Source organism: Rosa rugosa, chromosome 5, assembly GCF_958449725.1.
Source record: "Rosa rugosa chromosome 5, drRosRugo1.1, whole genome shotgun sequence".
In the NCBI taxonomy this organism is placed as follows: Eukaryota; Viridiplantae; Streptophyta; class Magnoliopsida; order Rosales; family Rosaceae; genus Rosa; species Rosa rugosa.
The window spans coordinates 32,776,364-32,793,863 of record NC_084824.1 but is presented as its reverse complement, the minus strand read 5'-3'; the positions used below and the strand labels follow the sequence as shown (position 1 = coordinate 32,793,863).

Sequence of the window (17,500 nt, the reverse complement as noted above, 5' to 3'; positions counted from 1 at the left end):
AACTAATAAAATACTGACAATAAAATTTTTCCACAGCATCTATTAATAGACTCGCTGACAACCTCAGACCAATAGTCCCTGCAGTTCCTCGCGGGTATTGATCCCAATAAAAATAAAAGGTTAGGCATCGAGATGAGATTCGACCTGGATCCCAAATTTTTATAAGAAATCCACCGGGATTCCAAATTCGGATCCAGAACAGAAAAAGCCCACAAGCTGCAACCTTAGTCAAACCATTAGGGCCCAAGCCCAAGTTAGAAAAATAGGCCAGAGCCCTAGCCCAATTAGGGTTGTCCCTGCCAGCCAAATCCAAATTGCTTGTGATCCTGTCGCCGCCGCACCAAACTGCCACCACGCCTCCGATCACCCTGCACCACGGAACCAAAACTCTCCTGACCCCCGTACCACCAGATGCCCCACCCAGAGAAAGGACGCCGACATCCACCGTGCCATCAACCTTTGGGCAACGAGGGTGTGAATCAATCCGTCCATCCAAACCAGCGTCAACGCCTCAGCCGTCCACTCCCCCTCACTTGATATACGGTTAGAAACTGATTTTTGAACTCGGTCCTTTTCTATTGATCTCTTCATTCTTTCATCTCTGCTGTTTCTCTTTCTATTTCCTTCATCTCATTTTCTTCTCTTTCTGAAACATCTAAAAGACTCGAGCCATCATATCATCCTCGTTTCTGGTTTGCTATCTCTGTCTCCCAAATTAAATCAGTTCATTTGCTATTTCTCTTCCGAAACCGATTCATTATCTTCTCTGCCTTTTTCTTTTTTCCATCTAGCACTTACAGAGTCCATGCTTATGCTATCTATGACACGATTTTTTTTTTTCTCTTCTCTCTTCCTACGGTCTACTTAAATCTAATTCCTTAATTTCTTCCCAAGAAATCCTCATCTTAAAAATTGTAATCCATCTTGGGAGTGTGCGGATTTGGATTTGGGCGGCCGGAGATGCACCGCCGACGATACGAAATCCTCCAAGTAAACATTGTAATCCAAACAACAACATTTGAAATCAATAAATTCAGAATCCTAGAAATTATAAATCTGAAAATTTCAAATCTAAATCCAAATTCAAATTCAGTATCCAAACGGTGCCTGAAGAAAGATTTGAAATCTTCTTGGGAATTGAAACTTATACAAATACAAATCAATATCATCGTTTTCTCTTAAAAAGAGGCTAAAAACTTAAAAAGAGTCTGGAGAGAAAGAGGCTACATACTGACACGTGCTGCTCACGTGAGCAGGGCCCATACAACCCGAGCACTCCAAACTCGGAGCAGCAGCTTTCAGTCTTTCACCACTCTCTCTCTCTCTCTCTCAGAGGTAGGTAAGCAGATTGTTCAATTCCGCCTGCGTCGAATTGGTTTTCAATGATCTCATCTCATGATTCTAATCTCTGTCTTGGAATTTCAGTTGAATACGGTATCTGCCGGAGCTCAATTTCCAATCCAGTCCAGGTAGGGCTTTCTTGCTTGCTTTTGAACGAACTTGAAATAATCGTACTGCAATTTTGGAACCACCCAGTTTCAGGTTTAGGGTTTAGGTTGCCGTCGGTGCCTGGGCCCTTACGTTTCGATATATCTATTAACAGAAAGACATTTGCTTTCATTTTTGATTAGTTTCTTTCTTGTGCATTATTATGGAGGGGTGTTCCTTTTATGCCAAGTCTGGAGATAATTGAACACCAAGTTTTTCCTTTTATCTTTATCATATCACAAAAACAAAGCTAATAAATCTTATTTTGGGGGGTATTTACAGATTGAAGGTTTAGATATATATATATATCTACCCTGCGATTATGTTGGGCTCTCGGGCTTCAAGATTTGGACTTTTGATACTGAAACAGCTTACCGGAGGAGGAGGAGGTAACACACTATAAATTGGATGCTCGATCTATTAGCTCCAAAATCATTTGCAACTTCTACTCAAATCTGTTTTACTCTCTCCATGTTCACTGCATGCTTTATTCACAACAATCTGCAGGCAAATCCATTAGTAGACCAACATATGCAACTCGTTCTTTCAGCCAATTCTTGCAACCTCGGGTCAGTTATCTCTTCTTATTTGAATACATGTCCGACTGCTGAATATCTCCTAAGTTTGTCATTTGTTTCTGTTATGGATGCTTAAGTTTTGTCTTTCACTACATGGTCTGAGGTTAAAGAAACAGAAAAATATAATTAAAGGCAACCAATTGAATTTATAAGCCTGGGTTTTTCGTATCAAATGAGGGAAGCAGTCACGTTTGTTTCTGTTGTTAAACTTGTGTCAGTCCTAAAGAACAACAGAGATAAAACCAGTGAGTTCGATAATACAAACATTGCATTTCGCAAGCTGTTTGCGAATCTTCTAGAGGGATATTTCTATTGAAGAACAAATATTTGGTTGCCAAAACTCTTCATTCTAATCTAAATGGGTAACGTAAATGTCATTCTCAAAATATTTGGAGCACTTTATATAGTTTATGAATAACTTGGAAATAAAAATATATATGAGTGTGATATGTGTCAAAAAGTGTGGCTTGAAGATGATTAACATGAAGTTCTGAGTAGTTTCAAATTATGTCTTTAAGTAGTAAAATGAAACCTGCATTCATGTTGTTCTCATTTAGATCATTTTTGTGGTTTCCCTTATTTTTTGAAACAGTATGATCAACAGTCCGGGACCAAGTTGTTCAGGGGAGCCATCTTTCAGAAGCATAATCATTTTTCTACCACCACTGCCAGCTCTTCAGATCAAGGGACTGAGCAGAAAGAAACGTAAGGTCTTTTGAATTAAATTGAAAACTGTTTGGTGATTGGTTGGGAGATTCAGGATAAAAGTTGGAGAAAGTAGTTAAATGCATATAGGTAGATCTTATTTATGGATATGCATTTGGTTTTTACAAAATTTGTTGCAGATTTGTGTATAGTTTTCCTCTGAGCTGAGGTTTGCGTTGAGACTTGAGACTAGGGTTGTTTATCAGACACATGAATTATTTGCAGGATATCTGTGACCTTTGTTGACAAGGATGGAGACGAAAAACATATAAAGGTTCCAATTGGGATGTCTATGCTAGAAGCTGCTCATCAAAATGATATAGAACTTGAAGGCGAGGTTCTTGTCTTATTAAATCTACTCTTTCCCCCATAAACCTAAATCTGTTGTCCCTGAGTGCAATCCATTTGTTTGATGTTTAAAAATTTCCATGCATGTTCAACTGAATACTTTAGGCGTTTGTCAACCAGATTATAGAAAAGTTTATTGCATTCCTGTTGCTTCAGATTGTATTTTGGGTGCCCTAACCACTGGCCCTCCTTTCTTTTTCTCATCTCAACTGTTTTATAGTTATATACTTGCAGAAATCTAATGCTTTTCTTACCCATGCAGGAGCCTGTGAAGGTTCACTTGCCTGTTCAACATGTCATGTGATTTTAATGGTACATTGTAACCATTTATCCTTATAAAATTCTTCTTTTGAGCTTCATTTGCTTTTCTTTGAACTGAGAAGCCAACTGCAAAATCATATTGTAGGACGTGGAATATTACAACAAATTAGAAGACCCAACTGATGAGGAAAATGATATGTTGGACTTGGCATTTGGACTTACAGAAACGTAGGTTGATGAAGTTTAAGGTCCAATTTTCTTGCATTCGATCCACACAGTTCAGACTAAAATTTATATTTGCCATGTTGTAGGTCTCGTCTGGGTTGCCAAGTCATTGCAAGCCCCGAACTTGATGGAGTTCGTTTAGCTATTCCTGCTGCCACCCGAAATTTTGCTGTTGATGGCTATGTACCAAAACCACACTAGAGATATAGGACAGTTCAGGAAGAGTTGGTTAGGGATGTAACTCGGTATTTATCCCATTTTTGTAGCTTCTCTAATTTTATTGGCCCAAAGCACCAATTGAAAACCTTCGTTCGTTTAGTGGCTACTGCTATCATTATGATTGCTGCTATTTTTATAAGTGCAGTAGTTAGATAATTTATACCATATTGAAGAGGCTTTATTATCTCTTTTTGTCCGACCATTATGTCGTTTTTGAAGAATATTGTTGTTATGCACAAATAAACAAATAACACATTCTTTCTCTCCACAATAATTTTTATGTAGCTCACCATTATTAGAAAAGATGTTGAACAGAAGCAAGAAATACCATAACATGACCATCGTCTTCCTTCATTAGTTTTATAATACTTGTGTTTGATGCCTCTTAAGTTGGATTATAAATTGTCTCTTTTGCTGTTGTAAGATGCTGGTTGGCAAGTTTTTGCTGTTGTAATCTGTTGGTTCTTCTATTCCCTTTATGTCAATAAGGAGTTCCGTAAAACTTCTCAGATTTACCCCATCAATCCTAGATGTTCGTAAACCTAGCAGTGGTTTCAAGGAGACTCTTGATATTATTTGTAGGCTCAGATTACTTGGTCGTCAAGCAAGCAATCTGTTAGAAATATCCTCATATTCTTCCTCGTTATGTGGAGATTCATTCCTTGATCAGTTTTGAACATTGCACCATACATAATCCAACGTTCAGTTCAAGCAGACAAATTATTAACCCTGACGTTGGCTAAATTAAATCACATATATTGTCCCATATCTTACCAGATATTCTTTGCTCAAACGTTACTCCAACTCTGGAGATTCGACCCGACTCACTCCATCTTTCTGATTGAAAAGGCATACATTCCCTCCTTGGCCATTTTTGTCCGGGGAGCAAAACCTTGACGGTCCCTCTACTGCTCTACACCACCCCAATTCTTAGCTGCAAACCCTAATTTCTTAGTGTCATGCCACAATCCAACCCTGAAGAGAAAATGCATCTTCTCCGGTGCAAAGATTGAAGCTTGTCTATAAGGAGCTGCAAATTCAAAAATCCCCCAAAAAAGCTAATGGTAATAAAATTACCAAATTCTGGCCAATCCACCAATGTTTAGACCAATGGTTTATCAAACTGAATCCTGATTATGAACATTTTTGGAGATATCGGAATTTATGATCTTTCTCTGATATCAGAGGTGATAGTAACATGATTTTGAATTCCCTGCCGGATCAGCTAGTGTCACCTTGTTAGATATCCTAGCTGTTTCGTTTTCCAATTCATTTCCCTTCTTACTTCCCAGAAAAATATGGAAACATCCCCTTTGCTTAAATTTATAGGCAAACCGAAAGACCAAATTAAGGTCGAGAGGACTCTGGTTGGTGAGTTTGGTGTCGACACAAGTGAGTCGTCTAGTCTTAGAGTTATTACTGGCTGGACGAGAGGTGAGATGTTATGGATTCATTGCTCCTGCGCTTTTGTCTTTGTCATACAGTTGTAGTGCAAGTTTAGAGTCAGTCATTATAGAGTTCCAGTGTGAAGTCTAGAGGCCATTTCTGGATTAGAGATGTCGCCTAAAACTCGTTGTAAGCAGTTCATTATTAATGAAGTTCTTATTTGATAAAAAAAAAAAAAAAAAATTAAGGTCGATATCGGTTATTCTTTAACGTTTTACTACAAAAGGATCACAAGCCACACAACAGATATATTTGACGATGGACAAGCATTTCTAATACATATATTTGACTATGCATAAACATTTTAATAACTGCACGTGAGGAATAAGCATTAGCATTTTTCATTTACACATAATAATGAGTTCTACTTCCTTTTTAGTCTTCTTTTCCTTGACTTTACTGAAGCCAAACAATGTCCCAGGGTGCTTTGACTCTGCATGCGAACTCACTATTATTTCTATTCCATTTGACCAATGGTACCTTTCACATTCCTGACCTGCAACCTTTTGGCTTGGGCAGCCATGCTCCTCAACTTTACCAACATTTGCAATGCAGCTGATTCTCTTGCTTCACTAGGACTGGAACACAGATCACCCTCACGTGAACACTTGAAGTCCAGACCTTCTACGGTTACATTAGCTTGGAATCCTCCTTCAACAACAAGAATATGATAATCAAATCAACAACTTTAGATATTAGAGATTACAGGTATATCTTGGGTTGGGCTCAAGCCCCACCGGGCTTTTTGGGTCCAAAAAAAAAATAAGGTATATGTCTTGGTTTTTTTTGTTGTTTGGGAACACTTCTAGCAACTCAAGCCCCACCGCGCGGCTTCTCTCCTTTCAAGTTCCAAGTGTCCAACCCGTCTCGGCGTGCGGCGTCTCCGGTCTTTCAAGCCCCACCCACTCACCCAGCCCCCACCGCCGAGCTTCTTGCCCAGCAACCTGCAACTAGCAGTCTAGCAGACCCATCTCCGGTCTCCGATCTCCGCCTCTAGCCCTCCAGGGCTCCAGCCTCCAGGTATCTCTCTAGTCTCTCCCTCTCCGTCTTCTCCTCCTCCTCGAGGACCTCGACAGTCGACTCCTCCTCTTCTTCTTGAGTGAACTTCCTATTAATCTGAGTTTCTGATTTTTCGTGATATGTAAATTGGGTTCAATTTCGAATTTTCGATTTGATCTTGTTGGTTTTGAACTAAGGTAATGGTATGGTCAGTTTGTTGAAATGGTTGAAAACTTGAAATGGGTTCAATACTTGAATTTCCTTTTGACTCAGGTGGTTGTGTTTGCAAGTTTGCATTGAATGATTGAATGAAGAGGACAGAGGCGGACTTGATTTCTTGATGTTGAATGAATTGTTGATTTTAATTCAGGTCAGGGGCGGATTAGAAATGGGTTTGACACTTTGACTATTTGATAACTTGATTTCCATTTAATTAAGGTAACTTCTTCTTCAATTGCAGTTTGTAAGTCGGTCACTGAGGTTAGTGAGGAGAAGCCCTCAGAAGCAGAGGCCACAATTTCATTGAGGAACGATGAAAATAAAATAAAGGTAAACACCCTCATTAAATATTGTAATTTTAGGTGTTACATATATGTGAATTATAATTGTATTGGCATAAATCATAACAGATCAATGGCATTGCTCTCATATATCTAATATAAGTTAATTTATAGGTGTTACACTAATTTTGTATATGCATTTGAGGGGTAAGGCTCATTATGTCCCCCCCTGACTAGGTGTATATTTTTTGTTCAATTTATAAAATTCTCTCGCACCGTCGAGATTCTCTACTAAGAAGTTCAAGCCCCACCGAGCCTGGATTCCTGGATCCGCCACTGGGTCAAGGTGCAAACTGCGCAGAAAGAAAGAGAGAGACTGAAGATTTCTGGGTCAAACTGGAATTTGGGGCTTTTGTCGTGTTTCGTTTCAGAGTTCAGAGCTCAGAGTTCAGAGTTCAGACTTTGAGAACGACGGCGCACGTGTGCTGGAAACTCTAATCTTATTATTTTTTTTTTCGGGGGTCAACTTTGTTTTATTTTTTAGGGTGGACTCATCTGTCACTCCAAGTCCAAGTCCACAAAAGGACGAGTCATCATTTTTCCTTTTTCTTTTTTTTCTTTTTTCAAAGGGTGGACTATTAATAAAAAGGGGCCGTGACCACTTACCCAATTTTAGCCCAAAAATTGCCCACTTACTCCACCAACAGTTTTTTTAGGCCTGGCAATTCAGCCCATGACCCGTTAACCGCCCATTAACCGCCCGCTAAAAACCCATTTATTTCCGTCCATTAACTTAACGTGTTAATGGGCTGCCAACCCGTTAACAACCCGTTAGTTAACGGGCGGAAACGGGCTGCACGACGGAACCCATCAAGCCCAATTAGAAGAAAAAAAAAGGTGTAAGTGTCTAACCCTCGCAGGAGTCACAGCCTTGCTTCTCTCGCAGTCGCAGCTCACTCTCCCCTTCTCCACTTTAGCCGCCTGAACCCTCTACCCGTCTCTACGCCGCCACTCTTAGCCGGCGCTGCCAAAGAGTTCGCCGACAAGCTCAGCTTCTTTCACTTCTCGCAACTCTTTCACTGTTGTCTTCCATACTCGAATAGGTATGTAGTGCTTAGTGTGTCAGTGGAGCTCTGCCTTTTGTTAATTTGTTTTTGGTGTGATTTGTTCATCTGGGATTTGGTTATACTTTTCTGGGTGCCCATTTGTTTTGGTTTTGGTTCTGGGTCGTGACCTTGTTGTGGGTTTTTCTTGATTCTGGGTTCTATACTCTTAATGGTAGTAAAGCCTTGATTGCTACAAGTTCAAAAATCATCTGTGATAGCTTGTTAGATATTCAATGTGTCTCAAAAGGGTGGAAAGTTTCGATTTTTTTTGTAGAATTTGAGCATGTGGGATTGTGGTGGTAGTGTTTGATTTGAATTGTTTGGGGCAAATTTGAGGGCTTTTGGTGGATTGGGGTTGTTCAGTTTCCTGCTTTCATACATGCATTTATCAAGTTTTGAAATTCTGTGATTTATTGCTCGAACTGCATATCGTTTTCTGAAATTTATTTACCTTAACCTTATATATATATATATATATAAAAAGTTTAATCTTTTGGGTGTTCAAAGTTTCAATCTTCTCCACTTTAGCCGCCTGAACGGTTCAGCTTGATTGATTTGATTTTTCAATACAAGTTTCATTGCAGCTGAAGTGAATTTTGTTGCACAGTTCTCTGCTGATGATATATCTCCTCACTTTCTTGCTCTGTTTTGGAGTCTCCTTCTTTTTCAAGTTTATTGTATATGGCCATATGGATTAAATAATAAGAGTATTAGCAAGTCTAACAGCAAACTGGGATTAAGGTTCACAACTGCATGATTTTTTAGACACATTGTTCATCTTCAATTAACTGTATATGCAATTTCTCTTGTATGTTATTGATTGTTTTCTTGATTGTGTTCAGACAAGTATGAATGATGAGACAATTAATACAATGGAAGTATTAACAAACTTCCATTAATACAATGTTTGAGACAATTAATACAAGTATGATTTATTAACAAACTCAGACTGGCCAGCACGAACAAAATTACTGAACTCGGCTACAAACCCATGATCCCCAAAATCACTGCTCACACCCTCTATTTATTTTTTCTTTTTCAAAAATTTATTCTTAAAAATTGGAATCTCACATCTCAACTGAGCTTAGCTACAGCGTCCTATCAGTATTCCCCATTACATAACCAACTTAGAAAAAACCCAACTGACCAAGAAACACTTAACCCCACTTAAACCCAGAAAAGCAACCACCTTGTTATCCAAACCCCAAAACCCAAGCAACCATTCACGACATGAAAATGAACCCAAACATAAAAAAGAAACAGAACAAAACCACAATTAAGAACAGCCCAAAAATATCAAAAAAGAAGAAATCAGAGCGCACTTCATTTGCTTCCCTTGGGCTTAATTTGGCACATAACCTATCACTTACAATAAAAAAATTTCCAATTATAAAAATTCACCACTATTGGATAAACAAACAGAAAAGAAAGAAACCCAGAAAAAAAAAAAAAAAGATTACCTTGTTAGTTTGTGGGTGAGTTCCTCTCAGGAAGATGAAGACTTGAGAAGTAGTAGAGAGTAGTCTGATAAGAGCCCCGGTGACATTTTCAGGCAGCGGTCACTGAATTCATGTCGGCTTGGAGAAGAACTGAAGAAGAGACTAGTGTTTTGATAAGAGTTCTGAACCTGAAGGCTGAAATGGCTAATTTACTGGTGAAATTTACAGAAGTTTTTAAGAATTAGCAAAAAAAAAAAAAAAAAAAAAAGGTTTCTTCGTTGATGCGTAGGTCTTCCGTTCGATTTTGTCTGAAGGCACTCAGATACTAAGTTTTTTTATTTTTTTAGTGAAAGGTTTTTGGGGCTCATGTTTTGTGGGTTTGGAGGAGGTGGTTGTGCATTCGGGGGTTGGTTTGTTTGGGCTCCAACTACACGAGCTAACCCATAAATGTAGGGGTGAAATGTGAACAAACAATCTTAAAGCCCAATTTTATAGCAAATTGACCCTGCCAACTTAGTGTAACGAGGAATTTTAAATAAACGGTTAGATGATTTATATGTTGAAAATCAAAATATGTTATAACAGAGTAGCTAAATTCAATTTTTAGCTATATATAACTAGTTTTGAAGCAAAATTCAAGTGGCAGGGTCAATTTGCTATAAAATTGGGCTTTAAGATTGTTTGTTCATATTTCACCCCCTACATTTATGGGTTAGCTCGTGTAGTTGGAGCCCAAACAAACCAACCCCCGAAAGCACAACCACCTCCTCCAAACCCACAAAAGATAAGCCCCAAAAACCTTTCACTAAAAAAATAAGATTTAGGATTGGAAGGGGATGACTTGGACAACCTTGATGAAGTAAGCAAGCAAATAGCAAGGGAGAGAATGGCAGAGTAGTCACAATGCATACGAAATAATGAGGTTGATCAGTATTTATCGGAGTGCCTTCAGACAAAATCGAACGGGAGACCTACGCATCAACGAAGAAACCTTTTTTTTTTTTTTTTTTTTTTTTTTTTTTTTGCTAATTCTTAAAAACTTCTGTAAATTTCACCAGTAAATTAGCCATTTCAGCCTTCAGGTTCAAAACTCTTATCAAAACACTAGTCTGTTCTTCAGTTCTTCTCCAAGCCGACATGAATTCAGTGACCGCTGCCTGAAAATGTCACCGGGGCTCTTATCAGACTACTCTCTACTACTTCTCAAGTCTTCATCTTCCTGAGAGGAACTCACCCACAAACTAACAAGGTAATCTTTTTTTTTTTTTTTTTCTGGGTTTCTTTCTTTTCTGTTTGTTTATCCAATAGTGGTGAATTTTTATAATTGGAATTTTTTTTATTGTAAGTGATAGGTTATGTGCCAAATTAAGCCCAAGGGAAGCAAATGAAGTGCGCTCTGATTTCTTCTTTTTTGATATTTTTGGGCTGTTCTTAATTGTGGTTTTGTTCCGTTTCTTTTTTATGTTTGGGTTCATTTTCATGTCGTGAATGGTTGCTTGGGGTTTGGATAACAAGGTGGTTGCTTTTCTGGGTTTAAGTGGGGTTTAGTGTTTCTTGGTCAGTTGGGTTTTTTCTAAGTTGGTTATGTAATGGGGAATACTGGTAGGACGCTGTAGCTAAGCTCAGTTGAGATGTGAGATTCCAATTTTTAAGAATAAATTTTTGAAAAAGAAAAAATAAATAGAGGGTGTGAGCAGTGATTTTGGGGATCATGGGTTTGTAGCCGAGTTCAGTAATTTTGTTCGTGCTGGCCAGTCTGAGTTTGTTAATAAATCAATTATGTACTATTAAGTTTTGTGTTAGACATTTGGACAACAAGGCATGTTGGAGTTTTGAATGTATTAGATTGTGCATCTTTTTTGCATAGGCAGTATGATGTTATGATGTAATTTTATGAGTTGATTTTGAAGAACACTTACCTATCTGAAGTAGAATCCCAAGTTTTTACCATGGAAGTAGATAAGAAGCTTTTTAATTTTAGTGTTTTATGGGATTCCTTGGTTAATTCATGGGGTTCTCTCTGCTGTATTTGCAGATTGTAGTTAAGCTCATTCGATAGTATACATTCCAGTACGAATCTCAACCCTATGGATATTGTTGAATCTATACAAGATCTTCCAGTTCAGGATCCACCAGTGGAGGAGTTCTCCTCTGCTGATTTGATTTGGACCAAATTTGGCAATTCCGAGAATCATGATGATGCAGCCCTCATTCCTTATGACCGAGTAGACGAATTTATAATCGGTGAATGCTCAAATTTAGAGTGTCCAACGCGATTTCATATTGAGAGGGGAAGAAAAAGAAAGAAGGGCAGCTTAAAGGAGTACGCTGATGATGAGTATTTGGAATATAAGCTGTGAGTAAATAACTTCTTAAACCTTTTCTATCTTATTGCTCTTACATTTTCTGCTCAGAGGGACAACAGACTTCTTTTCAATATTATTTTAACTCTGCTTTGATAGTTTGAAACCTTTGAGTTTTTTTGGCAACTCTGAAGCGTGATTCAGGATTTCATTCTTAATAAAGTTCTGAAAAAATTTATTTGTGTGTCTGTGTGTTTGTTTTGCTGTTTAAATTTGACCGTGTTGTTTTTTCTAATAAAACTCAAGCTTCTGATGACAGCATTGGTATTTAGTATCCTAAAGTTAATACTTAATACTGAGATATGGAATTGTTATAAACGAAAGCTTAGACCTTTTTATGGTAGAGAATCGGTCACAAATATAATACTGTAGTTTAGCTAACAAATAATTCATAAGTGGAATGACTGTTCAGATGGACATGGAATGATCTATTTCTAGCTTTAAGGGAATGATCTATTTCTAGCTTTAAGATTTCATCGTTGCTGCTGTTTCATCAACTTGTGCACCTACAGTTATGAAGTTGATTTTTCTTTCTCCTTGAAGGTATTGGTGTTCTTTTGGTCCTGAAAATTATGGGGAAGGTGGGGGTATTTTACCTAGCAGAAGATATCGACTCAACACCCGCAATCGCGCTGCTAGACCTCAATCTATGCGGGGCTGTACATGCAATTTTGTGGTGAAGCGTCTCTATGCACGTCCATCACTTGCACTACTTATCTATCATCAGAGGCGTCATGTGAACAAATCTGGTTTTGTTTGCCATGGCCCACTTGATGGAGATGCCATTGGGCCCGGAGCCAAGACAGTTCCATATATCTGTAATGAGATTCAACAACAAACAATGTCTATGATCTATCTGGGTGTTCCTGAAGAGAATATACTAGAAAAACACATTGAGGGGATTGAGCGATATTGTGCTTCAAATGCAAAAGTCAATAGCCTTGCTTCCCAGTATGTCCACAAACTTGGGATGATTATTCAAAGGTCTACCCATGAATTGGATCTTGATGATCAAGCCAGCATCCGCATGTGGGTTGAGCGCAATAAGAAATCCATATTCATTCATCAGGATACTTCAGAAACTGATCCTTTCATTCTGGGGATTCAGACTGAGTGGCAACTGCAACAATTGATACGTTTTGGCCATCGCAGTCTCATTGCAATTGATTCAACATTTGGTATAAAGAGACTTAAGGTAACACATCCATTATGCTGCTTGATTTGTTCCATTATGCTGTTTCATAAACCAATTTTGTTATAGGCTTTTTAGGATCCGCTGCCAGAAGTAATTGTCATAATGAACAAGTCAAACTCTTGTGTGTCTATCTTGGTGTAATTTTGACTTTTGTGCCGTCAGATTTTCAATAGTTACTGAGTCATGAATGTACAAGTCAGAGTTTTTATATATCTATAGATCAAAGGATCTGCACTGAAATAATGGATATTTAACATGCCTGTTTGAAATGGCAGTATCCTTTGTGCACACTTCTTGTCTTTGATTCTAGACAACATGCACTCCCTGTTGCATGGATCATCACACGCAGCTTTTCAAAGCCAGATGTGTCTAAATGGATGACAGCTCTACTTGGTCGAGCTCGTAGTGTTGAGCCTGGATGGAGGGCCAGTGGGTTTTTAATTGATGATGCAGCAGCTGAGACTGATCCCATCAGGCAAGATGCCCTTCTATAATTCTGAGTGCATAAATTTTCTAGCTGCAGAATATAGTGCAATCTCATAGCTAGATTTCTGGTATTTCAGGGATATTTTTGGTTGTCCTGTCCTATTTTCCCTCTGGCGTGTTCGAAGATCATGGCTGAGGAATATTGTAAAGAAATGCAATAACATTGAAGTTCAACGGGAACTTTTTAAAAGTCTGGGTAATATTGTGCATGGCATTTGGGGTGCAAGTGATACAGCGGTTGCCTTAGAACAACTTACCCAGGATTTTGTTGATCAGACTGCTTTTATGGAATATTTTAAAAGTCATTGGGTGCCTAAGATTGGTAAGATGTCTCTCTCTCTCTCTCTGGTGCACATACTTGTCATTTGTCAACATCATGTCGAATCTTCTTAAAATTATGTATTAACTTATCATTAATTTTTCTTGGTAACAGAAATGTGGCTTTCAACAATGAGAAGTCTTCCGCTTGCAAGTCAGGAGGCATCTGGTGCTATTGAAGCATATCACGTGAAGTTGAAAGTGAAATTGTTTGATGATTCACATCTTGGAGCACTCCAAAGAGTTGATTGGTTAGTGCACAAACTGACAACTGAGCTGCACTCAGGCTACTGGCTCGACCGATATGCTGATGAATGTGATTCTTTTCAAAACGTCAAGGAAGAATATATTGCTTCTACATCTTGGCACAGGGCACTGCAAATTCCTGATTCTGCTGTTACCTTGGATGATAAAAACCGTCTCTTTGCCAAGGTTTCAAGCCAGAAAGACAGTAGCATTGTACATCTAGTGTGGAATCCCGGATCAGAATTTTCCTTTTGTGACTGTGTGTGGTCGATGCAAGGAAACATTTGCAAGCATGTCATCAAAGTCAATATGATCTGTGAAAGTCATCAAGGTTATCAACCTTCCATGTCTTTCCAGTCATTCAAAGAGTTGCTCGTCAGCCTATCAAAGAAACCAATGGAGGATTCAATTTCACAAGATCTATCAATGGCCTGGACTATGCAAATGCTCGAGCAAATACGGAACCTTGTAGAAGTGACTAGAGCCAATGATATTGGCACCGTGGTAAACAATCTGCCACTGCAATGGGCTTCCAGAAGAGGCAGAACAGGTGTTGGAAAGCCATCAACTGCTCTTACGACTCTTCCTTCTAGTAAAAGGAGTGCATCAAGGCAGAAGACCCGCAAGCGAAGAAGATTGTCAACATTAACATAGTTTTCTTGCGTTGCAAGATTAGATACAAGGCAACTCTTTTTGTACAACTGTCTTTGATTCATATTCTTTATGAAAGAAGATAGGAAACACTGACATTTCAGCTGTGATAAGCTTCTGGTATCCAATCCAACAGTGAAATTGTAGATAAACTTAGCAATGAGAGATTCTTATTTATACATGGTGAAATGTTGGCTCCCATTGCAGTTATGTTCATTTAAAATCTTTTACCATATTCCGAAACATAGTAAAATTTCGCGGTCCTTTTTAACCTAGCAAACAGTATTGGATCTTAACGGATAGAGTGTCCACATCAAAATGAAGCAAATGTGATAAAGCTAGAAGCCCCAGAAAGAACGTGTGCTTTCTACACTCTTCCACATTGGAAACTAACACGTGTCAGCGCCATCTATAGCTACACGTACTCGGAGTTTGGCCGCCCCTGCATATACTGATGGTCTATATCTTGCAGCCAAATCATGCTTTTTTTGGGAGTATCTCAAGCTTGCCAATGGGTTTTCTCAGTAAAGTCTCCGAGCTCCGTGCTAGGGCTCGGAGTCATAAAAAGCTCAAGAAGAACAAGCAGCTACAGGTATGTAATATGACACTTCAGAGTGTTCATTTCAGCTTAGCATTGGTAGCAGTCAGCAAGTGATATCGTGAACGATTGTTAACTGTTGATTGATTAAACAACTGCAAGTGATATCGTGATGATTTTCTTTTGGTTATCAGACTGTGGAGATAAAAGTGAAGATGGACTGCGAAGGTTGCGAGATAAGAGTGAAGAAATCAGTGGAAGGCATGAAAGGAGTCACAAGTGTTGAAGTGGATCCCAAGCAAAGCAAGCTCACTGTTATTGGCTATGTGGACCCCAACAAGGTGTTGCATCGTGTCAGGCATCGAACGGGGAAGAAGGCGGATCTGTGGCCGTATGTACCATACGACTTCGTCAAGCATTCATGGGCTCCCGGGGCTTATGATAGGAAGGCACCACCTGGGTACGTGAGGAACTTGCTGAATGACCCTGACTAGACCTGTAAATGGACCGGGTTTGGATCGGATCGACCTAAATCCAAATCCTTTCACTAAAAGAAAAAACTCGATCCAAACCCGCTCCGCTAACCCGGCGGATCATTGATAGCTCGATCCAAATCCGTATCCACTGGATTAACAGATACCTGATCCGCTAATCCGATCCGTTTATAATTTCAAATATTTTTAAATTTCTATTGTTCTACACCGTTCTTACCCTTTTGGTCAACTAAACATGCAAACCTTTATTGATAAATGATAAAGCTTCTTGGAGTCTTGGCATTCTTGACATGTTTTGTTGATAATGTATCTTGAATCTTGGGATATGTCCATTTTTAGACATGTTTTTTTTATAATGCCGTTTATGCTTAGATTCCTACAAAAACATTGTTTTAAAAATTTGTAATATTTATATATTTTTTAAAATAATATATTAATAAAAATAATATTTTATTATTACGAAAACGGGTTGGATCATTAACGAATCGGATCGACCTAAAATAATAATATAATATTTTTTCTTTTTCTTGCCTCAAAATTTTACCATGTTTTCAATCGAATAAAATTTTCAGTTTTAATTAGGCACTTTATTTATAGATCATATAATAAGATTAAAATAATTAGGTTTTTGGCCACTTCCCACCACCCGCCTATCGTCTAGCGAACTGTAGAACATTAGAATGAGACTAAGGAGTCTTTTTTTTTTTTTGTGAGAATAAGAAACTTTTATTGAGAAATCAAAATTACATAACACAGGAATGACTGGTGGTGGACATGAACTCCCCACTCTCCTCCCTGTAACCTAAACCAGTATCATCATAAATGACCTCCATAAGCCGAAGGGGCCCAGCTCCTAACCACCTATATCTCCTAGTAGATTCCTTTCTTATCACGATTCCTTCACACCAAAACTTCAATATTTTTAATTGAAAAGCTTTGTAGGAAACTGAAAAACACTCCGTAATACTGAAGATTGAGTAACATACTTGATTATGGCGTGCCTTTGAAAGAAATTTACTTATTTGCCAACCCATCAAATGATTATCTAATCGTTCCTAAAGCTTCCATCACATTGCTTTTTATTTTTGTTCACATCTACCATCGTTACAAGACCTAGATACCGATTATGAAAAATGGAACCGCCCACACTCCCTAACAATTTTGAATCTCAAATTGCAAAGGACACTCACACTTGGATAAAAGGGCACCACCGACTTTTGAAAATTAACTTTTGACCAGCTGCATTTTCAAAAGGAAAAAGAATTTGTTTGAGAGTAACTCTTAAAAATTCGTTGCAATTTTGATTAAACCGTCACTAAAGGAAAAAGAATTATAGAAGTAATTCTTTGCTTTTGAAAATATCAAATTATCATTAGCGAAAAACAAGTGAGAGATTGATGGAACCCAAGAACCTTCTTGAACAACATGAATTAGCCCATTCATATCTTCTTGAGAAAAGAAATTGGATAAGGGAGCTTCTATTCATACCTCCAAAACTGGCATTTGGACATCTCCACTTAATACACCTCCAACTTACTTTTACAAATAACCGATATGTTATTTGCACCTCTCTAATTTTCCCACAATGCCCATTGTCTAATAAAATCTATAAAAGCCTCTCTCTTTTTTGAAGAGAATAACCTCGAAGTCCGCGCCCATGAATGTCGCCCACAACAAGCATGTGATCCATGAACTCAAGGACATGCGGTATATATAATTTCTGTAGTCAGAGCGTCTTTATACGCCTACATACTTTTCTATAGAGATGGTTCTCTTCTTCTCCGTCAAATCATTTCTTTCCTCTGCTAGATCTCTGATCTCTTCCTCTAGAACTTTTCATTTCTTTCCAAAAGTATGATCCAACTCTACTAGCTTCTCTTCAACCTTTCCTTTCT

General features: G+C 38.4%; 3 protein-coding genes across 9 annotated transcripts; all 3 read left to right on the top strand.

Annotated features, from left to right (window-relative positions):
- The first annotated feature begins 1,246 nt into the window (after positions 1 to 1,246).
- On the top strand, positions 1,247 to 4,008 carry LOC133709923 (uncharacterized). Of its 3 annotated transcripts, none has more exons than XM_062135883.1 (9): positions 1,247 to 1,339; positions 1,426 to 1,469; positions 1,771 to 1,872; positions 1,997 to 2,057; positions 2,659 to 2,771; positions 2,997 to 3,103; positions 3,382 to 3,431; positions 3,526 to 3,608; positions 3,692 to 4,008. In XM_062135883.1, the coding sequence occupies exons 3-9, from the start codon at positions 1,811 to 1,813 to the stop codon at positions 3,804 to 3,806; spliced, it is 591 nt and encodes a 196-aa protein (XP_061991867.1). In that variant the 5' UTR covers positions 1,247 to 1,339; positions 1,426 to 1,469; positions 1,771 to 1,810; the 3' UTR covers positions 3,807 to 4,008. The 3 variants fall into 3 exon arrangements, with proteins under 3 accessions (XP_061991867.1, XP_061991865.1, XP_061991866.1); XM_062135881.1 differs by having other exon boundaries at positions 1,248 to 1,339; positions 1,771 to 1,877; positions 1,996 to 2,057; XM_062135882.1 differs by having other exon boundaries at positions 1,263 to 1,335; positions 1,771 to 1,877; positions 1,996 to 2,057.
- Positions 4,009 to 6,060: 2,052 nt separating this feature from the next.
- On the top strand, positions 6,061 to 14,772 carry LOC133708703 (uncharacterized). 5 transcript variants are annotated; one of them, XM_062134203.1, is made up of 8 exons: positions 6,061 to 6,290; positions 6,560 to 6,639; positions 6,730 to 6,818; positions 11,350 to 11,670; positions 12,221 to 12,872; positions 13,148 to 13,347; positions 13,436 to 13,680; positions 13,792 to 14,772. In XM_062134203.1, the coding sequence occupies exons 4-8, from the start codon at positions 11,402 to 11,404 to the stop codon at positions 14,574 to 14,576; spliced, it is 2,151 nt and encodes a 716-aa protein (XP_061990187.1). In that variant the 5' UTR covers positions 6,061 to 6,290; positions 6,560 to 6,639; positions 6,730 to 6,818; positions 11,350 to 11,401; the 3' UTR covers positions 14,577 to 14,772. The 5 variants fall into 5 exon arrangements, with proteins under 5 accessions (XP_061990187.1, XP_061990186.1, XP_061990188.1 ...); XM_062134202.1 differs by having other exon boundaries at positions 6,543 to 6,639; XM_062134204.1 differs by lacking the exon at positions 6,560 to 6,639.
- A 233-nt stretch (positions 14,773 to 15,005) lies between these two features.
- LOC133708705 (heavy metal-associated isoprenylated plant protein 27-like) lies at positions 15,006 to 16,123 on the top strand. The gene is made up of 2 exons (XM_062134207.1): positions 15,006 to 15,165; positions 15,306 to 16,123. The coding sequence occupies exons 1-2, from the start codon at positions 15,028 to 15,030 to the stop codon at positions 15,603 to 15,605; spliced, it is 438 nt and encodes a 145-aa protein (XP_061990191.1). The 5' UTR covers positions 15,006 to 15,027; the 3' UTR covers positions 15,606 to 16,123.
- The last annotated feature ends 1,377 nt before the right edge of the window (positions 16,124 to 17,500 follow it).